Source organism: Oncorhynchus masou, chromosome 28 (assembly GCF_036934945.1).
Source record: "Oncorhynchus masou masou isolate Uvic2021 chromosome 28, UVic_Omas_1.1, whole genome shotgun sequence".
NCBI classification, from domain to species: Eukaryota; Metazoa; Chordata; class Actinopteri; order Salmoniformes; family Salmonidae; genus Oncorhynchus; species Oncorhynchus masou.
Genome location: NC_088239.1, coordinates 28089062 through 28113354, shown reverse-complemented (window position 1 = coordinate 28113354; position 24293 = coordinate 28089062). Strand labels below are relative to the sequence as shown.

The 24293-nt window shown below is 43.4% G+C and overlaps 1 protein-coding gene across 1 annotated transcript in view; it reads right to left on the bottom strand.

Annotated features, from left to right (window-relative positions):
* Nucleotides 1-180: 180 nt before the first annotated feature.
* LOC135517477 (tyrosine-protein kinase yes) overlaps nt 181-24293 on the bottom strand; it is a 33380-nt gene continuing 9267 nt past the window's right edge. The window contains exons 2-12 of the mRNA XM_064941802.1: nt 22225-22512; nt 19145-19244; nt 18483-18581; nt 10282-10385; nt 9741-9890; nt 8690-8845; nt 7995-8174; nt 5294-5370; nt 4754-4907; nt 3500-3631; nt 181-2557 (exon numbers count right to left, since the gene is read on the bottom strand). Coding sequence (XP_064797874.1) covers nt 2349-2557; nt 3500-3631; nt 4754-4907; nt 5294-5370; nt 7995-8174; nt 8690-8845; nt 9741-9890; nt 10282-10385; nt 18483-18581; nt 19145-19244; nt 22225-22504 — 1641 coding nt within the window. The 5' untranslated portion in view covers nt 22505-22512 and the 3' untranslated portion in view covers nt 181-2348. The remainder of the gene's footprint in view (nt 2558-3499; nt 3632-4753; nt 4908-5293; nt 5371-7994; nt 8175-8689; nt 8846-9740; nt 9891-10281; nt 10386-18482; nt 18582-19144; nt 19245-22224; nt 22513-24293) is intronic.

Sequence of the window (24293 nt, the reverse complement as noted above, 5' to 3'; positions counted from 1 at the left end):
ACCTAGCAATAATGTGATTGTCACATGACTTCATGCATAGTGGCTGCAATGTAACTGACAAAAATCTATTCATGCCAAGAATATGAATCATTCTGACAGCTCAAGATTCATAAAATGTTGTGCCTGTTGTCCGTATTAAACGAATGAATCTCACGAATTCAATACAGAATAACATACAAATTAGAATCAGAAATGTTTTATTTTCCAACTGTACAAATTCCACAGATTAGTATCTAAATCATAATTATTGATCTTTCCCACAACGTCTTTGCTGTCCTTTTTATAAAATCAGGATTTTGTACAAAGCCCTTCTTTAAAACCCCAGTTGACCAATCTATGTTCTGCCCATCTGTGTAAGTATGCATAATCAAATGTAACACTTAACTGATGAGTTTAAAGAAAATAGTCAAATGACCCCGGTGGATGCGACATGACGCATTAAAATGACCTTCCTCCATTTTGCGGTCTTAAAATATGACTAACCGTTCACTGGTTCTGACTAATGTATTAAAGGAAGACTCGGCGATATAATGTAAGTGCACAAAATATACAGCATAGTGGGTCAAATTCCGCAACTACTAAGAGCTTTGAAGCGCGAGGCTAAACTCCCCCAGTTTTGGTCCCGTACCTACCACGCTCTTACAACGTGAAGGGAACCCTTGCGCAAGCACCGTCTGTGACTGAGGGAGCAAAGGCTTGCATCTCGCTCATCGCAATATCTGCGGTGCTGCTCGTGGCAACGTCATTTCGCTGAGTCTACCCTTAAAAACAAAAATGTCTGAATAGAAACGTATCCTCTTTGTATCTAGGCTGAAACTGTTGACTGAATGAAATCCATTCACACTATAAAATCACATGTAGTCAAAATAAAACAGTGTTCAGGTGCTTTGGCAATATTTTCCCATAAAGGTGAAATGGTTTCCTTTTCGAGCATCTTCAGGTCTGAAAATAGAACATGTGACGAGTCTAGTAAATTACTTAACCATGTAAGTGAAAGAAAATGCCAAGTCCTTTTTAACATAATTGTGTACAAGTTATTGCTGGCCTGTAACTGCCAAATCAGGTGGTTGCATCCATAAATGTACATTAGTCTATACTAGCTCCATTCAATATTGCCTCCTGTTGCGTAGTGCTTTGACATGTGCAGAGACAATCTGCATTGTCATGTAGCTTAGTGATCTACAGGGCTGTCGGCATTGCCAGGTGAGAGCTGAATATTCTCCTATCTCACAGTGATACATTGCTCCGGGGTAAAGTTTCCCTTAGATAGAGATCTAGGATCAGCTTCCACTCCTGTAATCCTCACCTAAAGAATTTGTAGGGAAAATGCTAAACTGTCTCCAGATCAGAGTACAAGGGAAACAAGGTTTAGTCATACGCTGTAGTGATCTTTAAAAGAGGTAATATAACTTGGCATGACAAAAGTTTGTCTTGGACACAACAGGATGGACTTAGTGTTGTAGAAATGTCCTGTATGTTAATGAAGGACTTGAGGGCTTCACATGAACCTAGAACCATTTCCATGATATGAATAATTCTTAGTTTATATAGCATAAAATCAACGAATAGAAATAAAATAGAAAATGAGCAGACAAGACGGACCCACGCAACTGTCCCTGATCCGCGCCACTCAAGTCGATCATTCAGAAAAACATGTAGAAAGAAAAGCATATTCCAGTTGAACACAGAACTGAATTCTCATTTTAAATATTCCCACAGTACTTGCCTTCGAGTTTACACAGGCAGCCCAACTCTGATCTTAATTTCACTAATTGATCTTTTACCCAATCAGATCAGCTCTGAAAAATATTTTAAAAGATCTGATACGATTGGTCAAAAGACCAATTATTGGAAAAATGAGCAGAATTGGGCTGCCTATGTGTAAACGCAGCTGTACAGTACATCCTTCTCTCTTGTCCTCCATTTCAAAGAGCTCTCATTCCGAGAGCCTCTACCTGATGGGCTTTCTCGTGCCATTTTCATGGTTCAACAAATTTGTTAAAACAACTACACAGTTGAATGATTGGTCACTTTGAAAATGAACATGATCATTTAGGACAAAATAAAGGATACAAAATAAAATAGTAAATTCATACAAACTAAGACTATATGTAGTACCTGAAATAAAAAATAAACAGAACGTGAAAATAAAATTAAAAATAACATTAAAAAAAGATCATCAGCGATAGCAGTGGTTTGTGCAACTTGATAACCAAGCTTCCAGTTGGCTTTTCTGAAGCACATTATTCATAGAATTACATCTCCATGCGTCTGTATCCAAGTCTGCTCCTCCTGGGTGGAGAGATACATTGCACGGTGAAGTGGTCCAGGGCTGCGCTGCGGCCTGACTATAGGTTATCCCCAGGCTGGTATTGTGGCTCCGTGGCTGTGAAGTAGTCCTCTAGGAAGGACTGGATGTACTCGAAGGTGGGCCTCTCGTCAGGGTCCTTCTTCCAGCACAGCTTCATCATCTCGTGGAGGGACTCTGGGCAGCCCTGGGGGCAGGGCATACGGTACCCCCGCTCCACCTGCTCCAGGACCTCCCTGTTCACCATGCCTGGGTGGAGAGAGAATAAAACAGCGAGAGAAAGAGACACAGGGGGAGGGGGGGGGGGTCAGTCTGTTTAGTGCCCATTACATTAACAGTGCAGTAAACCATGTGAGTTAAGTCACAATAAAAATCAAGATTATCCACAACAAAACAAGGTCTGTGATCTATTTCCATTGTCACAGTCACGAGATGGCAGTGCATTGTGAAATCACCCAATAGCTCCATTCGACTATTACCACCCCCGAAAAACATAAATAAAAAAGGGGCCTGAAGGTTAGTGTGTGTGTCAGCGTTTCACAGCACCCGTCAGCCTCTCTCTCTCCCCTGAGCCCGATCAGTCTGGGACAGATGGTTATAAACAAGAGTGGTGTTCAATCTCCAGATCAGACCCTACCAGATGGTTCTCTCTAACCTCAGTCAGTGTTTACCCCGTAGAGACAAAAACAGCCATCACGACAGTGTCACCCCCAGCCCACTTCCTAGGACAGTATTAACTAGTCTAGGCTACAAAGACTTCCTTGTTTACATTGTGCTGGCACGACTCCTCCTGGTTACACAAGACACCTACTTCCCTAGCTTTGGAGATCACACAATTGACTAATCCTAACCAGAGAGACAGTCTCAGACTGCCATTGTTGTCATGGGATTTGCATTCTAAATGGCATTGTAATCCCTACATAGTGCCCACTCCATGTGAGCCCAAGTCAAAAGAAGTGCACTATATAGGACAGGGGTGTTCAACTCTTACCCTATGAGGTCCGAAGCCTGCTCGTTTTCTGCAATACCTGATAATTAATTGCACCCACCTGGTGTCCCGGGTCTATGTTAGTCCCTGATTGGAGGGGAACAATGAAAGAACACAGTGGAACTGGTTTGGAGGTCCAGAGTTTAGTTTGAGGGATATAGGGGGCCCATGTGGGACACAAACATTGTTTTGTCTGTTCTCACCTGGGTAGGGCACCCTGCCCTTGGTGACCAGTTCAGTGAGTAAGATGCCGAAGGACCAGCCGTCTGACTTGATGGTGAAGCGGCCGTACAGGGCAGCCTCAGGAGCCGTCCACTTGATAGGGAACTTGGCACCTACAAACCAGGAGCAGGAGGGGAAGAGATGGGCAGAGACAAAGAAGAGAGGGGAGAGAGAGGGAGAGAGAGACAGAACATTAACTTCCACTAGGGGTCATTAGGGAGCCTAGAGTCACAATAGAACCACTGAGAATAGAACCACTTAGAATAGAACCAGAGAATTGACCCATATCAAAGTTCATGCTTCAGTCTGCCATGACAATTACACTATTGACCTCAAACAAAACAATTCAACATTTTTCTTTAACCTATCATACTTGGTTTTTAAAAATGGTTTAAGTCAGATCTAATTGCAAAGGAAACTGATTGAACTAAGATACAACATTGTCAATAAAGACCGATTATTGTATGCGAACTGCAGGGTAAAAACAAAAAGTCACATTCCATAAGGTTTAAGACTAGTGTTGAGTGGGAAAAACAGTGGTATTGTCAGGGACGCCTGTTTCTCTGCTCAAACCATTGGTCTTAAATGGTTAAGCAGCAGGCAGCTTGAGAGTCAGAGTTTACTCACCGCAACTAATCAGAGTAAATATGAGCATCTGCTTTCCGCTATTAGCTTAACTTACCATGGTAGGAAACAACAGGGTTTAATCTACGCCAGTGGCCTCACACGTCCGCCCCCCCCCGCCTCATATACATCTCAAACGACTGTGACATTAAGCCCTGTGTCCCCGTAATCTCTCCTTTTTCCTGAAGTGTGCACTGGTTGACTACATCCCCCAAATGTAAAAGCATTGTAGTGGTGTAGGCATGGGGTGGAGGAAGGTTCCATATATTAATAATAACACAATAATATACAAGTCATTTCAAATCCATGACGGAAAGTGAACAAGTAAGGAACACTTCGGGAGAAAGGAGAGATTAAAGGTGGAAAAATCTGCTGTTCTGTCCTTGAGCAAGGCAGTTCACCCCAAACGACAACTGTTCCCCGGGCGCCGATGACGTGGATGTCGATTGAGGCAGCACCCCTCTGATTCAGAGAGGGGTTGTGTTAAATGCGGAAGACACATTTCGGGTTGAATGCATTCAGTTGTGCAACTGGCTAGGTATTCTCTTTCCACCCATACACACCTGCAACAACTGGGATTCTAAGTCCCTCTGTCTCGGTGCTCTACTAACCTTGCCTAGCCGTGTACTCGTTGTCCTCGATCAGCCTAGCCAGACCGAAGTCGGCGATCTTGCACACCAGGTTGTCCCCGACCAGGATGTTAGCGGCGCGCAGGTCCCTGTGGATGTAGTTCATCCTCTCGATGAAAGCCATACCGTCAGCGATCTGAGAAAACAAGCAGATTAATTTAACACACCGTTTGATCACAGAGGCTCAGGTTAATAATTGATGTGATCCACTCGGAGAGCAGAGCCGTTGGTCTTGTGTAAGTCCCAAATGGTACCCTATTCCCTATTTAGTCAACTCCATTTGACCAGGGCTCTTTTGGGATGCAGACCTTACAAACAGGAGGGAGAATGCTGGTGATGGATACAGAAGATTGCACTAAATTTGTTATCTTGTACAGCAGTGTACTAAGGGCATTAAAAACAGCTCAAACCTATCCTTAGGTGGAAACACAGAGGGGCGAGACACTTGGAAACATACATGGGAGCTACTAGCTACATATGTAGAAATGTCAATGTTTACTGAGAGGTTGACTTTGGACTTACCTGTGCTGCCATATCCACCAGCAAGGGAAGCTTGAGGAATTTACCGTCTCCCTCCTTTAGGAAGTCCAGCAAACTTCCTACAAAAACAACATCAGCAAAACATGACAGTTACAGTACCAGTACTGCATCTAAATGTTGCAACAGCGAAATACCACCATAGAAATAGTGAGACTGAAGACGTCTTAAAATACACCTTCTTAAATACTCATGATCCTTCCCTTGGTATTGATGAAGCTAGCAGCTTGTGTCTATGTTCGGTACACGGCTCCTAATGACATCTAGTGCGTGCCCCAAATGGCACCCTATTCCCTATATAGTGCACTACTTTTGACCAGAGCACTATGGGACCCTGGTGGGAAAAGTAGCAGACTATATAGAGAACAGGGTGCCATTTGGGGCGTAGGCGGCGCCATTTCCTCAGTCTGAGAGAGGGACATTGTTCTTTTAATTGACCCCTGAACCAAGATTAGAATCAAGGGGATACCAACGGAATAAACACACACACACGTTCCTCTGGTGCATTTATACATATATACACAGGGGTCACTGAGTCCATTTAAAAAGGGATGAGTCATCAGCGTTCAATCACTAATAAAAAAAAGAAACAGGGTGACGCATTGCAGCTGAGAAAGATGAAAGCTTGCCACAAAACTGCTGCAGTTCTCAATTAAATATCTCTGCTTCGGGCCTTATAAAACCCCACATGGGATTCCTGAGGACTTTCAAACTGTAGGGTACGTTAATTAAAAACGGCCATACATTTTAAATGGGGTCCTTTAAGGAAATTGTCCGGGATACATGCCGATAGGACGACGTGTGTTGTGGCGTGATATCTAAAAGTTCGGATTTCGAAACATCTCATCAATTCGGCGCCTGAACAACCTTCGGCATTGTGCAACAACTGACATCAAAATCTCTGGCATGTGGCCAACGTTCACTACGTTGAATAAAATACCAAGTTCTCCAACTCCATCACACACACGTATAACAAGGTCCAGCTGAGCCAGCCAGCTAATCACCTCCCCCAGGCATGTGTGTGTATGGGACCCTTCTGGAGAGAAACTCCAGCTATAATGTTTTAATTACACATCTAATCAGCCGTGAGGAATCTATGTCAACATCACGCTGCCAGCCACATACGTCACCGCATCTGGACTGGAGAAGGAGAGGCTGTGTTTATCTGTGTCTGTAGAGGAAAGTATTCAGACCCCTTGACTTTTGCCACATTTTGTTATGTTTACAGCCAATTTCTAAAAAGTATTACATCCCCCCCCATCAATCTACACACAATACACCCATAATGACAAAGCAAAAACTGTTTTTTTTATGTTTGCAAGCAAAAAGACAAAAATAACTGAAATATCAAATTTACATAAGTATTCAGACCCTTTACTCAGTACTTTTTTGAAGCACCATTGGCAGCGATTACAGCCTCGAGTCTTCTTGGGCATGATGCTACAAGCTTGGTACACCTGTATTTGGGGAGTTTCACCCCTTCTACTCTGCAATTCCTCTTGAGCTCTGTCAGGTTGGATGGGGAGCGTCGCCGCACAGCTATTTTCAGTTCTCTCCAGAAATGTTTGATCGGGTTCAAGTCTGGGCTCTGGCTGGGCCACTCAAGGACATTCAGAGACTTGTCCCGAAGCCACTCCTGCATTGTCTTGGCTGTGTGCTTAGGGTCATTGTCCCGTTGGAAGGTGAGTCTTTGCCCCAGTCTGAGGTCCTGAGCGCTCTGGAGCAGGTTTTCATTAAGGATCTCTCTTTACTGTGCTCCATTCATCTTTCCCTGGATCCTGACTAGACTTTTACTGACGAGTGGCTTCCGGCTGGCCACTCAACCATAAATGTGTAATTGGTGGAGAGCTGCAGAGATGGTTGTCCTTCTGGAAGGTTCTCCCATCTCCACATGGGAACTCTGGAGCTCTGTCAGGGTGACCTGACCAAGGCCCTTCTCCCCTGATAGCTCAGTTTGCCTGGGCGGCCAGCTCTAGGAAGAGGTTCCAAACTTCTTTCATTTAAGAATGATGTAAAGCCACTGTGTTCTTGGGGACCTTCAATGCTGCATAAATGTTTTGGTACCATTCCCCAGATCTGTGCCTCGACACAATCCTATCTGGGAGCTTTACGGACAATTCCTTTAACCTCATGGCTTGGTTTTTGCTCTGACATGCACTGTCAACTGTGGGACCTTATACAGACAGGTGTGTGCCTTTCCAAATCATGTCCAATCGATTGAATTCATGTGGACTCCAATCAAGTTGAAGAAACATCTCAAGGATGATTAATGGAAACAGGATGCATCTGAGCTCAATTTTGAGTCTCAGAGCAAAGGGTCTGAATACTTATGTAAATTAGGTTTCAGTTTTTTATTTGTAATATATTTGCAAAAAAATGTTTACAACTATTTTCGCTTTGTCAATCTACACACAATACCCCATAACGACAATGCAAAAACAGGTTTTTATATTTCACTGATATTTTATTTTTCTAAATGTATTTTTTAAATAAATTTCCCAACATTTAAAAAAACAACATGTTTTTGCTTTCTCATTATGGGGTATTGTGTGTAGATTGATGAGAAACACCCCTACTAATTTAACACATTTTAGAATAAGCTATAATGTAACAAAATGTGGAAAAAGTCAACGGGTCTGAATACTTTCCAAATGCACTGTATCCACACACACACACACACACACACCTTTGGCCATGTACTCAGTGACGATGTAGATGGGTTCCTCAGACACCACGGCGTAGAGGGGCACCAGCTTGTCGTGTCTCAGCTTCTTCATGATCTGGGCCTCCTGGAGGAAGGCCTCGGGGGACATGGTGCCTGGTTTCAGGGTCTTAATGGCCACCTTGGTGGTGCCGTTCCACGTGCCTGAATAGAATTACAGAATTAGAATGAGCCGGGTCACGCTGCTGCTTACTGAAGCAGCAAGACAATGGTGTAAAAACAGGAGTAAACAAATAGTAGTGTTCAGCACAGTACACATTCTGGCACCATTTTCCCTATACAGCCCGGTCAAAAGTAGTGCACTACATAGAGAATAGGGTGCCATTTGGGATGCAGGCCCCCAACATAATACAGTACGGGTGTATTTGGGTACATGAACACATGTAGTTATGAGCTGTGGCTGGATGGACTTGTGTCTCGCTCTGAAAGAGAATGCTACTTCCTCCGGAGATAAAGATAAATGGAGGAAGCATCTGAAGGAAGTGAAAAATTCCCTGGCCTGGGATAAAAATAGTGTAATATATTTCCTGTCTGTTCAGACCATCCAGATTGTGTGTGTGTGGGCATGCATATTTGTTCTTTGTGTGTGTGTGTGTGTGTGTGTGTGTGTGTGTGTGTGTGTGTGTGTCCGTCTGTGTCTAAACAGTATTTGGTCTTACCCATCCAGACCTCTCCGAAGCATCCCTGGCCCAGTTTGAGCTCCAGGCGTAGGGACTCCCGGGGGATCTCCCAGGCATCCTTGGCCAGTCCCTGGGTCTGGGGCTTCACCGTGGGGCACACCGTGGTCAGCCGGTAGCACAGACCGTCTGCATGCTCTGCGTCGGGGGCACAAACAATCATGTAGGGATTCTTATGAATCCCAGCAGTAAAGTACAAGGGAAACGCAGCAAAGCTTAAAAAGGGGACATTTCACACAACACTTCAAGTTTGCCCGTCAGACATGCGATACGGCTGAATTTAGACATGCCTATAATAACAGAGCTAAATATGAATGAGAATCGGATGATTTAACACGACTGGGACTTCTTGCTTTTATAGTGCACCAGAGCGAGGTCTTTTTTGCCCCAAATGCCACCCTATTCCCTATATGGTGCAATGTTTGTTTTTTTATGTAGGGAGCAGGGTGCCATTTGTGACGGAGACGTAAAGTGGGCTCTCCCAGAGAGTTTTAACCTCTCTCCTTCTGCTGAAAGGGAGGCATTTAGGGAAGGTCTTTATTAAATATTAAATCTGTGAGCCATTCATCTAGCTGGGGAAATCACAGGGTCAATTACAGGTAAGCCTGCTACTACAGAAGCACAGATGTGAGAGAGAGACCGCAGTGAATGAGTGTGGATTTATCATCAGAAACTGCACTTGGAGAAGGGGAGGAAGCTGTGAATAAGACCGTTACTGCGGAGCTACACTGGGGGGTGTTGGGAAAAACAGGTTTTAACTGCGACATTTTGCCAGCGCGAACAGAATGTGAGCCACTTTATCAAGTGTTCTCTTGCGTGAGCTACCCGTCAAACTCTTGAAAATAGAACCAGTGTCATTTTATGCTGAGCCGTGTTGCTTAGGCCCAGGTTTCATAGAAATGAATAGGAGCATCTCACGCTCAGCAAGGTTACGTTTTGCAGTGTAGCAGGCCTGTTAAAGAGTGAGTTTGAGAGAGAAAGTGAGTGTTGGAGAGATCGAGAGACCATAAATAAAAGGAGGTAGAAGACATACCTGTGTAGTGTTTGACCAGTTTCTGTAGCGTGTCAAACTGGGCGCGCGTGGTGATGTAGTAACCCCCGTTGTCAAGTTTGCGGATCTTGTAGTGTTTCACATTGTCGCCTTTGGCATCGTCCCAGTCTCGTATGGACAGGGAGTAAGCACCTGGAGACAATGACCAGATTCTTCGTCCATCCAAGCAACAGTATTAAGACCTAGGCTTTATTCATGGAAATGTGAGTGTCACTGTCTATTTCTCAAATGACTCCATATTCCCCATTATAGTGCACGACTTTGTCTTAGGGTACCATATGACTTCAGGGCCAGTATTCACAAAGTGGGTCAGAGTGCTGACCTATGATCAGTTCCCACTTGTCCATGTAGTCTTATTCAGTGTGATCTCAAAGGCTAAACTGATCCTTAAAATCAGCAGTCATACTCTGAGATGCTTGGAACATACCGGACCCCAGTCAACACAAAAGTAGTGCACTACATTGAGAAATGGTGTGTAACTAGAGACGCAGCCCGTGCACGTTTGCACGTCAATCGTCTTCACCTTTAGTAGTTTCACTCTCTCGCACCAGGAAGGTGCCTCGGTTGTTGCCTTGATTCAACAGCAGCCTCTCAGCATCTTTACGTCCCATTTTACCAAAGTACCACCTGAGGAAGGACACAGAAATAGAACGAGTAGAGCCTTTGTAAAATGTTGCAGTACAGCAGTTTCCCAAATCTGTCCTTGAGAATCCCCAGCCGCTCCAAGTATTTGAAGAGCATTTTATGTGTTCCAGAACTAGTACACCATTCTATTTCTATGGAAGGACCCACATTTCAGCAATACCAGCTTATGTTACTATGAACTTTACTTGAAACAATACAAGCAGGGATCATTTCTGTGTTCGGAAAAGTCAAACTTCAAATACACAACGAGAGGAAATAAAGCATCGACTCCATCAGGGTCAATCTAACAAACGGGGTAACATTCAATTTCCTTGCTAAACGAAAAACCTCGAGGCTCATATCGGAGATTGTGGCTGAAACCCCCCGTGGCCATATGTATGAAGTGCAGGGCTCTACACAGAGCCCATGTGCTCCTAAATTGAAAAATGTAGGAACACAAAGAAATGTAAGAGCACAATGAAAGTATTTTAGGAAGAGTTATGATAAGAAATGATTAAAAAAAGTTGCTAAATAAAAATGTATTAAAGCACAATGCCTCAAATATTTCGTTACTGAGGGTAGACAAATGTTCAGCTGCCCCTTTAAGGCCGGCAGGTTGGCGTGGTAACAGGGCACTCGCATGGCATGCAGGCTCGCATGTCTGTGAGGTCTCTTCACTAGCAGTTGAGCAAGTTCAAACTAAAAACAACCTAGCGTGTGAACAAAACGACATAGCCTAAATAGCCAAGAAACACAAGGACAAAGTCGCACTTCAGTAGTCTCAGATGCCTGTGCGCACTCATAGTGCAGACAGGCCCCAGACACTGTTGCTGAACTAGGTGGGATAGCAACCGGCTCCACGAGGGGGCCTAAGCCCCCTCAGTTCAAACTTGTATCCCTCAGTTGTATCTCCGCTGTCTCCGCTGTGTCAGCACAATGGACAGAGCGTGCCGCGGTGTGTGCAGGGGGGCTATGGAAAGCCACTGGGGCAGTTAGGTGTGACTCCTTTTGGGTTAAGTGAACAACGTGACATGTCCTCACCATGGCCTGTCATATTTGACTTAAAGTTGACAAAAGGCGGGGGTCAAGTTTACCAGTCGGGCCATGGTAAGGACGTGGTGTGGAGGCCGAACCATCTCCTCCTCTTCCGTTGTTCTTATCAGGGGGGAATCTGCCCTATGATGGGGTGTGAGGTTTTCATCCGACAATGACTGATACCGATTCGATTATGACCGAGCTCTTTTCTGGAGCCTGGAGAGGGTGTGCTCTGGGCTTGGAGAGAAGATGACTGCACCGCAAAATGTTCCTGGGTGTGGCACGGACGTTGTGTCACCGCTGGTGGTATGGAGACAACCCAGTGTCCACTATGAATCGTTCAGGGGAGAATTCTCCCGTTACAAGCTTCAGCAAAGGTTTGTGCCCCCCGCATCGCCAAGAGGTTAGAGGACAGTGTTTAGGGCCTGGGCAAAGTGTTAATTTACCTCAGGCCAACTGCTATGATGCTCCTTTATTTGGCGGGGGAATATGCATCATGTACCCAGTGGTCGTTTTAGAAAGTGCCATTCCGCCTTGCTGTCACACGTTCATAAGTTTGGGTAGTGTGTGCGCGTTTAAGGGTCGGGTAGTTAGAAATACTAAATCATGCTGATTTCAGTTGAAGGGAAAATGAGGACTGCTATGTCCTGAAAATGTTTGAGGTTACCGCTTGTGTGTGAAGAACGTGCCTTGAGCATCAGTTTAAAATGTCGAGACCAGAATAAAGGGAGGGGGTGCGTGGCGGCGACGCGCTTTGGCACATCTCTCTCCACTATTGCGCACTGACGCTATCGCGTACTATTTCTTTCCTTGAGCCAATTGTTTGTCAATGTTGATCAATGCCTTGTGAAATAAACAATATCTTCATCAGTAAAATTACTGCTAAGCCCAACATATTCCCCCATTCATTTAGAATGTTTGATGTCTACTCATACCATTCTCCAAGTGGAAATGTTGTTTGGAGAGCTCACAAAATGCAATTAAATAAAACAAAAGTCTTTATCAGTTTACTGTACATTTCTTTGTTTGGATAGCATATGTCTGATTTCTCTTTTAAGTGTGAATAGATATACCTGGCCTGTGCACCAAGAAAAGGTGTGGCTAAATATTTTTAAGTGCCCATTTGGGGATGATGTAGTTAGTTCAATTTTGGGTAACTCAAGGGGAGGCTGTGTATGAGCATGGCAGACCCAACCTGTGCCTTATTGGCGAACATGGGTTTTGCCTGATGAGAGGCTTTTTCTTTTGAATGCTGACATTTAAGTCAGAACTTAAATATCACACACACACGCAGTACGAGTCAAAAGTTCGGATACACCTATTCATTCAAGGGTTTTTCTTTATTTTTTTAAACTATTTTCTACATTGTAGAATAATAGCGAAGACATCAAAACTACGAAATAACACAAGTGTTAAATCAAAACATACATTTGAGATTCTTAAAAGTAGCCACCCTTTGCCTTGATGACAGCTTTGCACACACTTGGCATTCTCACAACCAGCTTCATGAGGTAATCACCTGGAATGCATTTCAATTAACAGGTGTCTTGTTAAAAGTTAATTTGTGGAATTTCTTTCCTTCTTAATGCGTTTGAGCCAATCAGTTATGTTGTGACATGGTAGGGGTGGTATACAGAAGATAGCCCTATTTGGTAAAAGACCAAGTCCATATTATGGCAAGAACAGGTCAAATAAACAAAGGGAAACAACATGAAGGTCAGTTAATTTGTAAAATGTCAAGAACTTTGAAGGTTTTTTGAAGTGCCAAACCATCAAGCGCTATGATGAAACTGGCTCTCATGAGGACCACCACAGGAAAGGAAGACCCAGTTGCCTCTGCTGAAGAGGCTAAATTCATTAACTGCACCTCAGATTGCAGCCCAAATAAATGCGTCGCAGAGTTCAACTAACAGACATCTCAACCATCAACACTTCACGTTCAGAGGAGACTGCATGAATCAGGCCTTCATGGTCAATTGTTACAAAGAAACCACTACAAAAGGACACCAATAAGAAGAAGAGACTTGCTTGGGCCAAGAAACCAGAGCAATGGACATTAGACCGGTAGAAATCTGCCATTTGGTCTGATGAGTCCGAATTAGATTTTTGGTTCCAACCGCTGTCTTTGTGAGACGCAGACTAGGTGAACGGATGATCTCCGCATGTGTGGTTCCCACTGTGAAGCATGGAGGAGGTGGTGTGATGGTGCTTTGCTGGTGACTGATTTTAGAATTCAAGGCACACTTAACCAGCATGGCTCCCACAGTATTCTGCAGCCATACGCCATCCCATCTTGTTTGCGCTTAGTGGGACTATCATTTGTTTTTCAACAGGACAATGACCCAAAACACACCCCCAGGCTGTGTAAGGGCTATTTCACCATGGAGTGTGATTGAGTGCTGCATCAGATGACATGGCCTCCACAATCACCCGACTTCAAACCAATTGAGATGGTTTGGGATGAGTTGGACTGCAGAGTGAAGGAAAAGCAGCAAACAAGTGCTCAGTATGTGGGAACACCTTCAAGACTGTTGAAAAAGCATTCCTCATGAAGCTGGTTGAGAGTACGCGTACAATCACATATTTGTGATCATTCTTGTGTAGCCCCTGCAGTGTACGATCTCAAATATGTGATTGGAACAGTAGCAACAGAACATAAGACGCAACAAACGCGTCTAAACAGCCTCTAAATATATTTTTGTACTGATGGAAAACAAAAAGGTCTTAAATGCTTCATCATCCAAGCATCACACGGAACACATCCACAGTCAAACTCATTCTATAAACCGGTCTAAATAACAGGTTGAGCTGACAAAAAACAAAACATAAGTTAGCAACCTAACTGCTAGACTAGTTTACAATATATCACATCTCTGGTGAGCACAAGAGACTAATGTAATGTTGTTTAGAAAATAAATGCGTGTCAGCTAAGCTAACAGCAGCTAAATTCTTTATGATGGCTGCCATGTTTGTTTATATTGGACTATCCGAAAAGTCCTTAATCCCAGAATGCCATTCACTATAAAATGCAAATAAACAAACTCAGATGGCTGCACTCATTGCCTGAAAAATATGATCTTAGTTTAGCAACTTTTCAGCATTTAACAAATCGTCAATATACTTGTTGCAGTGTATACAAGAACCGGAGCACATGACAAGTCGTTTACCATTTTTGACAAATCACAAAGCAAATACAATGTGTTCACCTCACAGACCTACTGCCTAGCCTAACCGTAGCACGAAAGCTAAACAGGAATGATAACATTTTACAGGGGTTTGTGGGGGAGTCCATGGTGTGTAGAAATGGGGCAAGGTATTGTGAGGAGATATGGTGCAGAAAATATTACTATGATTGGGGATATCAATTAATGGGTGGCAAACAAGGTAAGTTTATACTCCAAATAAAAATAAAATCTGAGGCACCAAAGTTACAATCTGATGTTGTGTTCAAAACAACTGGGAAATCTCAGACTTCCGACTTCAGTGAGCTCCGACTGGGAAAAATTGTTTTGAGATGTCACCCAACTCGGAAACTCTGTTCTCTTTCTAGCTCTCCGACCTGAAGATCGTTGACGTCATGATTTTACCTAGTATTTTTCCAAGTTCACAGTTGTTTTGAATGCATAATAAGTCAGTCGCATGAACTACCCCTTGTTATAACATCTTTGGTCTGACAGACGTAACAACCAGAATGGATTGTATGATGTCAACAAACATGGCGCCACACATAGCCAGTAAATAGCTTAGCATTCGCTCCTCACAATCAGTACAACATTCAAAAAAGTATTTTACGCGCATCATATATGTCCATTACAATCTATGCAAGAATCGGAATGCATGATTTGTCACCAGTACTTGAAAACATGAATAAAACAGTCAAATGGACTTTGACACATACATACATACAGGGAGGTCGACCGATTAATCGGAATGGCCGATTAATTAGGGCCGATTTCAAGTTTTCATAACAATCAGAAATTGTTATATTTGGACACCAATTTTAAAAAATGATACACCTTTATTTAATCTTTGTTTAACTAGGCAAGTCAGTTAAGAACACATTCTTATTTTCAATGACGGCCTAGGAACGGTGGGTTAACTGCCTCGTTCAGGGGCAGAACGACAGATTTTCACCTTGTCAGCTCGGGGGATCAATCTTACAGTTAACTAGTCCAACGCAATAGCAACCTGCCTCTCTCTCTCGTTGCACTCCACAAGGAGACTGCCTGTTACGCGAATGCAGTAGACAAAGGTAAGTTGCTAGCTAGCATGAAACTTATCTTATAAAAAAACAATCAATCATAATCACTTGTTAACTACACATGGTTGATGATATTACCTAGCGTGTCCTGCGTCGCATATAATCTGACTGAGCATACAAGTATCTAAGTTTCTGACTGAGCGGTGGTAGGCAGAAGTAGGCGTGTAAACATTCATTCAAACAGCACCTTTTTGCATTTTGCCAGCAGCTCTTCGTTTTGAAGAAATCAACTGTGGGAGCAATTATTAGGAAATGGAAGACATACAAGACCACTGATAATCTCCATCGATCTGGGGCTCCACGCAAGAGCTCAACCCGTGGGGTCAAAATGATCACAAGAACAGTGAGCAAAAATCCCAGAACCACACGGGGGGACTTGAGAGCTGGGACCAAAGTAACAAAGCCTACCATCAGTAACACACTACGCCGCCAGGGACTCAAATCCTGCAGTGCCAGACATACTGGCGTAAGCAGGGGGACACATGTCCAGGCCTGTCTGAAGTTTGCTGGAGAGCATTTGGATGATCCAGAAGAAGATTGGGAGACTGTCATATGGTCAGATGAAACCAAAATAGAACATTTTGGTAAAAACTCAACTCGTCGTGTTTGGAGGACCAAGAATGCTGAGTTGCATCCAAAGAACACCATACCTACTGTGAAGCATAGGGGTGGAAACATCATGCTTTGGGGCTGTTTTTCTGCAAAGGGACCAGGACGACTGATCAGTGTAGAGGAAAGAATTAATGAGGCCATGTATCGTGAGATTTTAAGTGAAAACCTCCTTCCATCACCAAGGGCATTGAAGATGAAACATGGCTGGGTCTTTCAGCATGACAATGTTCCCAAACACACCGCCCGGGCAACGAAGGAGTGGCTTCGTAAGAAGCATTTCAAGGTCCTGGAGTGGCCTAGCCAGTCTCCAGAACTCAACCCCATAGAAAATCTTTGGAGGGAGTTGAAAGCCCGTGTTGCCCAGCAACAGCCCCAAAACATCATTGCTCTAGAGGAGATCTGCATGGAGGAATGGGCCAAAATACCAGCAACAGTGTGTGAAGACTTACAGAAAATGACCTCTGTCATTGCCAACAAAGGGTATATAACAAAGGATTGAGATAAGTATTTGGTCAGTAACAAGTTTATTTTCCACCATAATTTGCAAATAAATTCATTCAAATTGTGTCTGTCATAGTTGAAGTGTACCTATGATGAACATTACAGGCCTCTCTCATCTTTTTAAGTGGGAGAACTTGCACAATTGGTGGCTGACTAAATACTTTTTTTGCCCCACTGTACATACATGTGCTATAGCAGAAATGACAACACGATATACAGAAAATAAGCCACTTACTTTGATAGGAACACACACATGTCCAAAGTCCAATTTGTAAGGAAAAACAACCATGAAGGCAATGTAAACGCCAGACAGAAAATGTTTGTGCAAGGCCTGTTCTGACTAGTGATGCGCAATGTCTTCATACTTGATCTCGGGAAACACTAGGGAAGTGCTTGGGTTCTAGTTGAAGAGAGAAGATTAGCCGGCTCAGTAAAGCCTCAAACATAAGTGATCCGCAACAGTAAAATGGGCTACTTCTTATGTGAATTAACGAGGCGACGGAACACACCCCAATTAAAACAGTTTGAGAAAATAATTTGAAAATAATTAGAAATTGACAAGTTGAAACATAGCCTATAGATAATTAGCAGGCAGCGTGCCTTGGTTTGAAGGCAGCGCGGGTAACTGTCCTGTTGTGTAACAATCACATTTTGGAACAGTGAGAGCATACTGACATCATGAGCAAAAAAACAAAAAACAAAAAAACTCACGCAGGGGCGATGGTTAGAGATATTTGGAACTCACGCTTTAAAAAAGGTCAACACTTTTGGATACTACATGATTCCATGTGTGTTTTCATCGTTTTGATGTCTTCACTATTATTCTACAATGTAGAAAATAGTAAAAATAAAGAAAAACCCTTGAATGAGTAGGTGTCCAAGCTTTTGACCGGGACTGTATATATTTGCAAATATCACTGTCATCTTTGAAAACACCAGTGACCGTGTAAATAAATCCAACACTAATTTGCACCTCTACCTGACAGCCTCCTGCTGAATCTGTGTCCTTGTGACTGCTAGAAAGCTCCTATTTTACACTGAGACGGCGCAACGGAGATAGGTTAACAGTGGAATCTGTAGCTTGTCACTTGACAAGCACTCAATGATCTAGGAATCTATGCATTAGAACTTGGTTTATTATGGTATAGCGTGATGTTAGCAGAATTCAATATAATTCCAACACAAGAAACCCCAAAAAATGTAGCCCCTTCGCTGATTTCAACTGCCCCCTTAGTCACTTTATCCTGGCGCCAGATCTGACGGGATTTGTAGTTCTTTGAGTGTTTAGCTACCATATGTAGATAGTGAAGGGTCAATTGGAATCAAAACTAAGCCCCACCCCATAATTGTGGGCAACCAATCGCAGCGCTCCAACAGACACATTTTTAAGGCTGCCCCAGCACCTTTTGGTTGATTTAGCAACTTTCCTGTTTGTGTGCCCACTCTTGGATCACTATGGATAAGATCACCTGGACAGGTGGAACCTGATCTTAGATCAGCACTCCTACTCCCGAGACACTTGATACATATGGACCCAGGAGAACAGGAGAAGCTCTGAGATCTTCTAGTGAACGTGCCTCCAGCGAGAGCTGTGTGGTGTAATGGTCACGCTGCAGTTATTAGGCTAGCTCTATTTGCTGTTGTAGCCGTGGATATTCTTAAAATAAGGTTATGAGTGACAAGGGTCTTACTCTTCAGCCTGGATGGAGTCAGCTGGTGCCACATAGTTACTGGGGATGTAACCCTTCTTCCCTGTGTTGATGGAGCGCGCCTCCCACCAGTCCCCTTCTCTGTAGGGGGGACGGACAGACAGACAGAGAGAGAGATAGATACAGACAGAGATATAAAGAATCATCCAGATAGATAAATCACTACTATGTCTGTACAACGATAGTCTGGTTATGAAAGAGACTTGTATGCTTGTTTTATCTGTGTCTTGGCAGTGAGCTTGTACATGCTGTATTTTATGCATGGATTCTATTGCTATATTATTAAGGCATGCAGCAAAGTATTAATTTGAATTGAACAAAGTCAACCAAGGCTACATTATAGAGCAGAAAGTTATATGACCTAAGGCACCATCTTATGTTAAAGGTTTTGTTAAATGAATCAAATGAAAGTCTAAAAAAAAAAACAGGATCGGGGAGGGGGGGACAAATCTAACCCATTTAGGAAGAACACTGTACAGAACAGGTAGTGTTCTTAAAGATATTCTGTCATCGTTACACCACTACTCTACGGGAATAAGCCCCTGATCATGATGAATGATGTTCTCAGAGGGCGGGTGCGTCCCAAATGGCATTCCATTCCCTATATAGTGCGCTACTTTTGACCAGGGCCCATGGGGACTCACGTGTTGTTGATAATCTGGAAGCGGTCCCCTTTTTTGAACGACAGGTCGTCTGAGGTTCTGGCTTCATAGTCGTACAAGGCCACAAAGAACGTAACCCCACCTGAATACAGACACAGAAAACATTAAATAAAACATTCAAGTTAATGCACAAGTGAAATTCATGACAGTATGTCCATTTAAGAGGCTGAAATTGTTTTTGTTGACTAACTCGCAGAGATAAGGTGGAGAACCAGTTAGAATATGAAGGAATTCAGAGCTACTAATAGCCTATTAAAAGATACAAAGACTTCCTATAAATACCTGCTGACCTTTGTGCCAAGATTGTTTCTGTCAATGTTGCTGAATGTTCACAGTACCAAACTCTGCGGCAAAGCTGTGCAGGCCCATTGAAATGACAGGAGAACAAGGGACCAATGGAAGATGAGTCAGAGAATATAGACGTGTAGTGGCGGTTCTGTTTCCATAGCGGCCGTGACTGACTGGTGTCTGTGGTGTGAATGTTCGTGAGGGGAGAGTAGCATGTGTGTTCTCTAGCCTGCACACCCCCTAACGATTTTTCACTGTCGGTAATTCTACTCTATAGAAATTGCCAGTGTATAGACCATAGGGCAGTTTGGGCGAAAGACCGACCCATCTGGCAATCTTAAGCCCAGTGGGCTGGTCTTTGGTGTGTGATTTAAAAAAAATCATTATGGCTAATGATGGGGGCCTCAAGAGAGAGAGAAAAAAAAAATGGGGAGATGTGTTAGAAATGCCCAGGTCAATTTCTACTCCAAAGGTCCATCCCTGTGTAGGGCATACTAATGGCAGTATGATGGGTACGGTTCTGACAGGGAGTCGAAATCAGTCGGGGAGCGGATTTAACGGTCCGGCAAGGTAGTTGTTTGCTTAGCGTCGTAAAGGAAATGATTACGTCAGCTCGGTGCAAAGCCAACATCGTTACAAGACATGAATAATAACATGGCACAGGTCAATCTCATCTCGCAGTTACGTAATGTCAATAAATACACTGTAAACCATTCTGCTTACTGGGCAGAGAATAGACACGGCAGATTGTGTGGATAATAGGGCTGTGACCATTACAGTACCATGACACAGAGCAGGCCAACTCTTTGGTCCTTTAAAAACCTACATGTCTGCTGTATGTAAAAAAATATATATATATTTTTTAAAGTGTGCTATAGCTTGGGAAATAAATACATGTGACAACATCATGATGTTGGTTTCCAACATTAGGGCAGTTTTCCTAAAGAAGTTAAATCCCTTTGTGTTTCGTTTCCTTGCCACGATTCTAACAAGTATCGCGATACTGCTATCATCCTGGCCCTGGCGGATAAATATCTATACGTTTGTCCCAAATGGCAGCCTATTACCTATATAGTGCCCTTAGGGCTCTGCTCAAAAGTAGTGCACTACATAGGGGCAGTGTTTCTCCAACTCCGGTCCTCAAGCACTCCCAACAGTACATATTTTTGTTGCGGCCCCAGACAAGCACACCTGCTTGAAATCAGGTGTTTTTGGGAAACACTAACATAGGATGTGTCCCAAATGGCACCCACTTCCCTATGACACCCCTCATGGGGAGCTCATATTCATCATACCCATTGCTGAACAATCAAGCTGCCAAAACCAATCCCATTATCTGGTCCAGGAACTCAATACCGTGCCCTGTAACTCCCCCCCTACACACACGAGCAGATAATCCAACAAAGAGGGGGATTACAAACCTAATCCCACCTAAACAGGAGAGCTCAATCTCATCTCACTGCTCTTTGGGCCTTATCAGATTGATTAGTCTCCCTGCCACCTTTAAAAATCAATCGTTGTTGATTTGTTGCGAATGACACCTACGGACAACGTGATTGAAGGACATCTTAAGGCATCTGCGTGCTTCCGAGCCGAAACGGTATTGAGTTCCTGGGCCAGATGATGGGATTGGTTTTGGCAGCTTGGTTGTTCAGCAGTGGGTACGATGAATATGAGCTCCCCATGGGGGGTGTCATAGGATGTGTCCCAAACGGCAGTTTGGTAGAGTTGGTGCATATATTATATGACGACATTTTGTGATGTTTTTGGTCATTTTTGAATTCAGTGAGGGTTTTTTGTCTGTTCAAGCACACAAATTCTTTCCTGGAGGCAAGCCGAAGTCTACGCCCCTTCATCAGTGATTGGTCAACAGTAGGGATTCTTCATTAAAGTCAAGAAGAAATCATTTTCATGCACATTTGTTCATTGAAAAATACTGCACCAAACAGCTTAGTTAGATGTAAAAGATATCTTTGGCAAAAACGTCAAAATTAATGACAGATTTCTTGAGTTATCTTAGAGTCATTCTGACTACTTTGAGGAAGTGTATACTGGCTATAGCATCTCAAAATGGACAAACAGTATTATTGCTGCTTTTTTCTCGTTTTTCAAGCAAAGGTATGCCAGCATACACAGTCGGTTCGGCTAGCCGAGTTAAGCTAGGCGCCAGCCAAACTGAAGCATGCTGATGCCTTAAGAAGGAAATGGTGAGAGACCACTGGATTTGAATAATCTGAAACGCAATGGCAGGTGGACTTTGGAGTAACTCCAGATATTGGAGTTGTCAGATCAGCAGCTATTCTGTTGTGGGGAATAAGCATATGGGTCCTTGTGAAGGAACTATAGAAGAAGTTTCAAATGGCAAACTTTAGAGTACTTATATAGTATCGATGCGGTTAAGAGGACAATGGCACTAGACCAAAACAATGGAAATGCCAAGTAAATTTGCAAACATTTAGGCTATTGTTTATGTGTCTATTTCACACTATGTTGAGGTAAAAATCGGAGTATAACGCTTGTATGGATGTCAACCCCAATACAGATGTTGAATGTGTGCCAATCCGGAATCTTTCTTTCATCCCCCACCTTCTGCTTTATTGTAGTTACGATAGAAAGGCATACAGGTGCGTAAGGAAATCCACACTTGAAATCTACACGCACACAAACGCATCGCACAAATCATCCATTGGATGTGATTTGCGCAAACATTTTTATGTAGGCTATGCTTGAAGATCTCAAGTTAGGATCGTGTGGATAATATAGGCAAGTCTCACCTGAGACGGCACCGGGGAACGTGCCGGGTAGAGCGCCGGAGAAGGAGGTGGAAGCCCCTCCGAAGGGGGTCATGATGGAGGAAGCTCCTCCGAAGGGGGTGATGGCGTGGGGGTTGAAACCTGCAGCGGGCCCCGTGGAGGACGACTGGTTCTGCTGCAGCTGGGTGGGGTCGGGCCCGTAGTGGCCCACGTGGGGGCCGATGACATCTGAGACCGGAGCATTATCCGGGCGGTACTTCATGGTAGGCCCCTTGTCCTCTTTACTCTTGATGCAGCCCATGGTCAAGTCTGGAGAGAAACAAAGTTAAGAGCTTAGTTTCAGGACAGGACTGAAACAAATCCACAGGACAGTACAGGACTGAATATTCACTCCTGTGTCAGTCACCATTGGCATAGATGTGATAGCTTTCCCCCCACCTCCCCCCATACAGTCTAAACTTACAAATGATTAAGAATTACAGTATACAGACTGGTTAGAAGGATTCCATTAATGAGACGTCGACTACCACTGTAAACACAACCTAGAGAATTGTACGTATATAAACATTTACATTTGTAAAAATAATAATAAAAATAAATTGTTGTCAAACTATATGATGTACTTTTATTTTATGGCTAAAGCCATGAGTACATGTGCTGTATATCTTGGACAAAAATCCCAAATCTGATCTGAAATTATTTGTTTGTAGAGCATCACTCGCGGTCATAATCAAAAAACGTGACCTGGTTCAATCATACACATAACATAACTAGTCTAGTGTATCCTATGCAAAGTACATACATCATGTTATACTGATTGACAGTCTAAACATTTTATAAGTGGGTTTAGAGCTGTTGTGTTTATCTGTATGACTTTAGGAGATAACATGTTCATTATATGAATATCCAACTGACAGCAGATGAAAAGCCATGCTGTTGCAAATAGTAAGAATTCTGGGAAACGCATGTTTTACAATTGCTGCTTTTTTGTGGGTCAAACCTTCACAATAATGGTTGCAACACAGTCACCAGCCATTTAAAAACAAATTACATTAGGCTATGTCCCAATTCTCCCGAAGTGTGCACTTGCACACTCCCCGTCATGGATTTAAAAGGCATAGGATTGGTGCAAGCATTGGCAGGAGAGAGAGTTTCCACCTTGCCTCAACCCATGCAAGAAAGTGTGCAAGTAGACTACATACTTCGGGAGAAGGGTGAAGAATCGGCACGCATGCCTTAAAAATCACCAGCAACTCTTAGGTCAAACCATTGTCCCGGAAAAAGGAAGACTTTTATACTGACGTGTTCACCATCTGTATTGTTCTCATTCTTCCCTCTCAACAGAATTGGCCAGTGTTACCGAGGTATTCCCTTTGTGAAGAGAAGGCCACGTAAATATGCTCCAGTCAGGGGATGTTTTGACTGATCTGGAAACAGCTGCCCTAGACTAAGAGGGTTACAGCCATGACTCTCAATCGTTTTCTTTACCAGGGGGGTGGGCTAGACTTCTACGAAATTGTGAACCTTCTTCGAAATCTCAAGCTCGGCTTGCTTGCAAACTACGAATGGCTGTCAAGGGAACTAGGGGCTGGCAAACAAGGTGTGATGAATTCATAACTTTGGAAAAGAACACACTTGAGCTGACTAAAATCAGTTTGAACCGACCATCTGAGGGACATGTCAGTTAGCAACGCCCCGGAGACGTATACGGACACATTTTCCCCAAAATGTCCTGCTCATTCCCTCCTGACCACAGCAATATTCAAACTGAGCTTTCTGGAAAACCTGGGAATTTTGGGGAAAGTTAACAGAATTTTGCATCACTATGACTGCGAAACACTGGTCTAGTAGACAGAGACAGAGAAAAGGGGAATGGCAGAAGTTCACTGAGTTTTTCAGCTGCCGAGCTGCCAAGTAAAACAACAAAAACAGGGGCAAACTGCAAGAGGACTTCACAAGAAATCAGGGCATTTTGCTCAAATAAAAATTGTACACGGAACACATTTCATGCAATGATTCGAATCGCGTGTTGATAGATCTCTATAAAACTGATTTAAGAGTGGTCAGTCGTAGGTAATAGGCCAACATTA